The 6,818-nt window shown below is 37.2% G+C and overlaps 2 protein-coding genes across 2 annotated transcripts in view; one reads left to right on the top strand and one right to left on the bottom strand.

Annotated features, from left to right (window-relative positions):
- The window catches only part of LOC107617155 (meiotic recombination protein DMC1 homolog), a 3,922-nt gene extending 2,573 nt beyond the window's left edge, over positions 1–1,349 (top strand). The window contains exons 12-15 of the mRNA XM_021111246.1: positions 1–64; positions 157–235; positions 396–562; positions 852–1,349. The exon at positions 1–64 is cut by the window's left edge and continues 2 nt beyond it. Of these exons, the coding sequence (XP_020966905.1) occupies positions 1–64; positions 157–235; positions 396–562; positions 852–896 (355 nt within the window). The 3' untranslated portion in view covers positions 897–1,349. The remainder of the gene's footprint in view (positions 65–156; positions 236–395; positions 563–851) is intronic.
- On the bottom strand, positions 1,308–4,352 carry LOC107617152 (stem-specific protein TSJT1). The gene is made up of 4 exons (XM_016318933.2): positions 4,002–4,352; positions 2,541–2,781; positions 2,313–2,433; positions 1,308–1,848 (listed from the first exon to the last, which is right to left on the bottom strand). The coding sequence occupies exons 1-4, from the start codon at positions 4,199–4,201 to the stop codon at positions 1,661–1,663; spliced, it is 750 nt and encodes a 249-aa protein (XP_016174419.1). The 5' UTR covers positions 4,202–4,352; the 3' UTR covers positions 1,308–1,660.

The raw sequence follows: 6,818 nt of genomic DNA, 5'->3' as shown, positions 1-6,818 counted from the left end.
GGATTCAGTCATTGCTCTGTTTCGGGTGGACTTTTCAGGAAGAGGAGAGCTAGCAGAGCGCCAGGTCTCTCCTTTTACATGCACTTACAAATAACACTCATTTTCCCTCTTCCTGTATGCAAATTAACTTTTTCTAACGTGAAATATCATTTGCAGCAAAGACTGGCACAGATGCTTTCTCGATTAGTAAAGATAGCTGAGGAATTCAATGTTGCAGTTTATATGACAAATCAAGGTAAATTTTGCATTTATGGATGAGAATATATGTTAACTTATAATGCCAACTAGTTATTTCAATATAAGGCACTACAATTCGAGTTCTAGTTCTAGCTTTATGATGAGAAGCCAGAAGCGTCTTGATGCCCATCTTCTCAATATTGGAATTTTTGTTGCAGTTATAGCCGATCCCGGAGGTGGGGTGTTTGTAACTGATCCGAAAAAACCAGCCGGTGGGCATGTGCTGGCCCATGCAGCCACAATAAGGCTGATGTTCAGGAAAGGGAAAGGGGAACAGCGCGTTTGCAAAGTGTTTGACGCCCCAAACCTTCCAGAGGCAGAAGCGATATCCTTTACCTGAGTTTGCCTCCTTTTTTCAGAATGATTTATAATTTACATTATGGTTTATAATATGCGCCAAATCACTCCCAGAGTTACAGCAATTAAGGTTGTTAAACTTAAAACAACTTGAAACTAGCTTTTATTTACATAAGGGTTCTAAATAATCCGCCACATTATGAACTTTTATAGTTTGACGAAAATTACCATTATGGCCACTGAAAGTCTGAAACCAACTTGCATTTGAGAATAGGAAAATATTCCTCTGCTGTCACGTTTTTCCTTGACAGACTTACGTCTTCCAGATAACACCAGGAGGCATTGCAGACGCAAAGGATTAGTCACTCCCGGAGTCCTAGAGCCTTCCCACATCAGAGATTACGATGACTGAATATTCTATTAAAATTAATTTTTACATTTTTGCATATAGTTTGATATTAAAGTACTGCTGCATGACCGTTGTATCATATTCGGCTGCTGTTCTTTCACCTTAGTGTGAAAATGTGAATCCTCTTTAGTTATATACATTTCCTTCTTGAAAGTATTAAGATGTTATGCAATATTTTACTGGTGTCCGAGAAGCATCATGCAATTCTATGTTCACAACATCATTCAAAACGCTAAAGAAAAGAAATTTCTAAAAAGACCTCTAGTTTTTTACTCTAAGCTAAATGTGTTAACATTTGTTACTCTGATTTTGAGCCAACACAAACCCCCTATATTCAATGTCAAATAGAGATGTGTCAAATTAATGTACAAACCAAAATGATTACACAAATTTCTCATCAATCAAATCGGCAGTTTAAGTAAATAATCCAGAAAATTAAAAGGCCACACAAAGGCAGCAAACAATCTTCACTAGGATGAACCTCAGTTGACATTATTACATATGGGCCAGGAGAGTATCGGCTCAATATTTGTTTGCGACCAACTTGCATAGCATCACGAAATCACATTTCTGCCCGGGAAGCTAACTAATATGATAAGCTAAGCCTCCTTAGGACCTCAAAAGTTTTCATTTGATGGGTACATATGAGTACTAGAACATGAAAATTCAACCAAGTCTAGCATATAATAAAAGCCTTAGTTCAAACAGAGTTCATATTTAGATATTATTCGACCAGTTAGCAGCACTCCCAACCCTTGACATGCCAGTTGATTCCTTCTTAGCCTCATCCACCTTGAAAGTTGCACCACACACCTGACCGGAACTGTCAACTCTTGGGACAGGCTTCACCTCATTAAGTGGATGCTCAAAACTGCTCAAACCTCCGGATGTTGTAAAGAAGAATCCTAAACAAGCAGCAATACAAGTTAGTTTTGCCGTAATAACAGGAGCTTGAAACGGGAACGATATTGCAAAGTAAACCATGAAAAACAAAGGTGGGTGAGAAACAAGAAAATATCCATGTGCCTACATTTCCCATTTCCTGGGTTACCAACTCTTAATTCCTTTCTTCCCCGAGTAACGATATTGATACAGTATTCTAAAAGTATTCCTAAACATCCTTCTAAATGCTAAATGAAATAAAAAGTATATAATTTCAATGTTCTGAAAACTTAAACAGCAATAGGTTCTTCTATCATTTAGTTAAGATGCTTAAAAGGAACCATTAGGAGGATAAATCATTTCTCTTCTTCCCCTTAATTCACTTTTCCGAGCATATCTTTGAAACGCGAGTTCTCACAGAAAATGCTCAGCACAGCAGGCACAAAACAGTCACCTGATTTTCCACATAAAATCATTTTAATATTACCTTTAGGGAATGGTGCAGAAGATGTCCCACAGCTCTTAGTTACAACCTCTTTCTCGTCTGCAAGAACAAGATTTCCATCGGCATCAGCTCCCCAATAGAAGGGAACACACCCATCAGCATCCTGAGAAAGAGCAGGAAGACGCATTGTACCCCAGGGTATAGTCATATAGAAGCAAATTACAAGCAAATAAATATGAGGGCAAAATAGATAGACCAAGGATTACTCACTGCAGCAATAAATGCGGTTTTAGAACCACTGTCAAACAGAATAAACGCAAATTTGCCTTGGAAATCTCTCACGACCTGAGCAGCAGGATAGGGACCACGATCTCTGAGAGTTCTGTATGCCTCTATGACAATGATCACCTCATTTGCCGTTTTATTCAATCCATATTGCTGCTTCAGATGAGCAACATTCTCAAGGTGGCCTTGAAACAAGCAGAAGATGTCATCCACAACCGCAAATAGCCTGCCAACATAAGAAAAGGGACAATGTAACAGGTTTAAGGAAAGATAATACTCATCTACAACTTTGTAATATCTAATTGTCTTCTGTAAAAATAGTTCTTCAGGGTCTAGTTCTATTAGGTGTTTTCAGTCACAAAGATTTGGGGCAACAAGGTATTTTACACCATCATAGATTGCCCAGAAAAAATGGAAGAAATTCAGCTGAAACATTATAGAGGAAAAATTAGAGAAGTAGAGGTTTAAGCAAAAATGTAGCCACATTATGTGCTTGTCTTATTTATCTTGCTCAATTAGTAAATTGCAATAAACTACAATGCAACAGAAATCGGTGAAGGCCATGGTACAAAGATTACAAGTGACACTGCAAAACAATGCTGTAATACATGAGTTATATACTGACAAAGGACAAATTGTATTTTAAGAAGCTTGAGGGAACAAAAACAGAAGTATTTGTTATTTTACAACACATCTAAACAAACTTCAAGAAGAATCTTAAGGATATTAAATATGGTATATGGGTTAAATTAAATCTCTCTTCTGTCTTATGTTGAAACCCATCGATAGAAACAAGACAAAAAGGCCAGAACCCAAAAAATTACATGATATGAAATATGAATACAAGTACGCAAACTAGCTAGCTCAAACCTTATAAATCTTTACGGAGTGACTGAATATGGCAGTAAATAATATCCACAATAAATTATAGAAAAAACATCTCTGAGGTACGGCCAAACAAGCTCTAATCAGAATTAAAATAATTGTTATAGAAAAAAAAAATGAAAACAAACAAGACAAACTTCTAAAACAACTATAAACCACAAGATTTCCTTCCACCATGAAGGGTCTTCTGCGATGGGATAACAATAAACCACACACCCCATATCCTAATAACCATGAAGATTAAACTAGTAGCATGATCCACTGATTAAACATAACAACAATTAAAAACCAAACATTGATGTACATCCAAGCTTTATCAACATCGTACCAAAAAAGAAGTACTTTGATCATCAAGAAACCCACAAGGAAATCAGAGGCTCATCCAAAAAGGTTCAAACTTTAATCCCTCTTCGATTCAAATTTCCATCGGGCATACCAAGATCGCAACAGGGGGGAAAACCCATAATAATGCCTTTTTTTTCTTTTCTAGATCATCCATCCCAAAATTATCGACAAACATTAAGGAAAAATATCACGAAAAATAGAAAATGGGAATTGTACCTTGGGAGAAGGGGGTTCTGTCTCTCAAGAGAATAGGCCAAGAGACCTGAAGAGCCAAGATTGACGGTAACGGAGCCAGGATGAACAGATGAGAAGTGCTGCGCCAAAAACCCATCTTTCAGTGATGAAACAGAGTTTGACTGAGGACTCTGCAGAGCCTCTGGGCTCTTCGCCACCGACTTCTCAAAAACCGCCAGCATTTTCTTTTTCCCTGTTCTTGGATCGTTGAGTGGAAAGTGAAGAACAGAAACCAGGAAAGAAGGGTAGTTTACTGTGTGGGAAGAGAAGAATCTACTGAAAGATTATGCTATTTCGTTTAGAGATGCAAAGAATGGTTTTCTCATTTGTGAGGTTTTATATAAGCTTCTCCAGTGGGATGTATTCTACATTGCCAAAAATGCCCCTATCCATTTTGGATAATTATCAAAATGTTATGATGTGCTGTTCTCTTTTGTATGGCTCATCCCTCATGCTACTGTCCCTTCTAGTTCTAACGACCATTCTTGTCCTTTCTCCACGTTTGATAGGGTTATTTTATTACTATTTCTTTGGAAATTCAGTTTGAGTGAATAAATCAGTTACAGTCAAAATAAAAAATTTATTTATATGCACTTAAAAGAATTTAGAAAAATTATAATATTATTCCTATTTTTGATAATGAGTTAATAGTCAAAATCGTTCCAAAAAATACTTCGATCTCCATATAAGTCCCCAAATGATAAAGTTAATTAAAATCGTCATCGAAAGATGACGGATATGACCACATTAGTCCTTTCATCAATTCGTCTGTTGAGCTGGCTAACGTTGAGTGACGTGTTCCGTTAAGTGGTGGCAAAGTAACAAAACGACGCTGTTTTAAATCAATGGCCTCCAGGTGTCAAGACGACGTCGTTTGTTGTCCAGGAGAGATTCAAAACGTTGCAACCCATCAAGAAGCTCAGCGGCGGAGGAGGGGCTTCGAACGGTTCGATTCAGGGCGGAAATGGATCGGATTAGAGCGGTTACGGCGGCGCCGGAACAAGCGGCAACAACGAGGAAGATAAGAGCCCTAGTGGAAACGGTAGCGCTGGCGCCAAAGGAGCTAGGCCGAGGCACCGGCATAATAACTCCGTCGACGGTTCTGCGACAGGTGTGTTCAGAGAGATCATGGAGGCGAAGAAAGCAATGCCTCCTGATAAGTTCGCTAAGCTATGGACTATTGATCCGAAACGCGCCAAAAGGTCTGAACATGATACTCACTTCATTTTTCATTTAATTTTTTTTTTATTTTGAGTACATCTTTTTGTTTTTGCAATTTCGGAATTCAAACAGTGGAATTAAGTTTCTTATGCTTTTATATTGCTGCATGAAGTTTAGGAATTTCGTCTTGTTGAGTTAGCTATTGAAAATGAAAATTTCTTACGTTAGTTTATAGTGAATAATTGCACTTTTTAAGGTAATGCAATGATTTGTATGTATGAACTTTTTCCGTTGATCTTAATGTTATTTACAAACAATTCTTTTTGGAAAATCTCTGATTCTTGATGTCGGAACGCTGAATTTTGGCAATGATATTTGATTCTTGCCATGTTTTTTCTTAATTTGATGCATGAATGGATTTTGGCATTCTAGCTCTATTGTAGCGTTGGTTTGTTAACCCTGGAAGTAATTGAAGCATTGGAATTCAAAATCGGATGAGTTATTGTAGCAATTGATAGGTAGTTTCTGAATAGGCACCTTGGAAATTTTTAAGGTTACATGGCTCATGTAGCTGCAATTGTGAATTTGTAGCAGAACCTTCAAAACCAATACAAATGCTGTACAAGCCACAGTTCAAAACCATTTGTCATGAAGACTCTTCCTTTTTAACATGAATTTTGCTCAATCTAGTGATATTACAATAGATAATTTATTATTTCTGAAAAACAAAGATCATCATGTATCCTCCCATTTTGTGTGTGCTTTGATTTCAAATTGAGATGGGAGAAACAAAAGTGAGGGATAGTGAGATTCAAGGGACGCTGCTCTTTTGTTTCATGTCGTTTTGTGCTTCCATATCTTAATACTTTCTGTAGATTAGTATTCTGACGAATATTGTTGTATCTTGTATGTACAGAATACTTGCTAATCGGCAATCTGCTGCACGTTCAAAAGAGAGAAAGGCCCGCTATATACAAGAACTCGAGCGCAAAGTTCAGACCCTTCAGACCGAAGCTACAACTCTTTCTGCCCAATTGACCCTATACCAGGTTCGTGCTGTCCATCTGAAACCACTTGCATGATTTTGCCATGAAATAGATGAAGCACTCAAGTGTTAAGTTCATCTTTGCTGCAACAAACTGGAAATTCCTTGTACAATATCTCATTTTGTTTATTGAGGACTGTATTTTTCTTGGCTTAAATTGAGAATTGTATTTATCATCGCATTTAGGATTATGGTTCATCATCCAAGGAACTGATTTAATTTCTTTTGACGAACTTACCTTGTCAGCAAACCCAGTGTACACGTAGAAATCAGTCACCCAGGCAGTTAACGGAACACGTCACCCAACGTTAGCCAGCTCAGCGAACGAATTGACGGAAGGACTAACATGGTCATATCCGTCATCTTTCGGGAACTATTTTGATTAACTTTATCATTCAGGGACTCATATGGAGATCGATGTATCTTTCAGGGACGATTTTGAATATTAACTCTTTTGATAATATTATTCCATATTTTTCTGCATTTCATGTTTATATGAATCTATAGAAAAAAAAAAGTTGCATTATCAAAATAAGAGTGCTAATATCTATTGTAAAATATTTATAGAAATATCTAATTATATGTCATAAATG

Source organism: Arachis ipaensis, chromosome B09 (assembly GCF_000816755.2).
Source record: "Arachis ipaensis cultivar K30076 chromosome B09, Araip1.1, whole genome shotgun sequence".
In the NCBI taxonomy this organism is placed as follows: Eukaryota; Viridiplantae; Streptophyta; class Magnoliopsida; order Fabales; family Fabaceae; genus Arachis; species Arachis ipaensis.
The sequence above is the reverse complement of the archived record's forward strand: the minus strand, read 5'-3'. Positions and strand labels throughout refer to the sequence as shown.

What these genes read in the sequence shown, in the direction of transcription:
- LOC107617152 (XM_016318933.2), bottom strand. Translation starts at nt 4,201, where the DNA reads ATGCTGGCGGTTTTTGAGAAGTCGGTGGCGAAGAGCCCAGAGGCTCTG. An exon ending in AAACCGCATTTATTGCTGCA is followed by an intron (nt 2,434 to 2,540) that starts GTGAGTAATCCT and finishes GCTCTTTCTCAG; the next exon opens with GATGCTGATGGGTGTGTTCC. An exon ending in TTCTGCACCATTCCCTAAAG is followed by an intron (nt 1,849 to 2,312) that starts GTAATATTAAAA and finishes CTGCTTGTTTAG; the next exon opens with GATTCTTCTTTACAACATCC.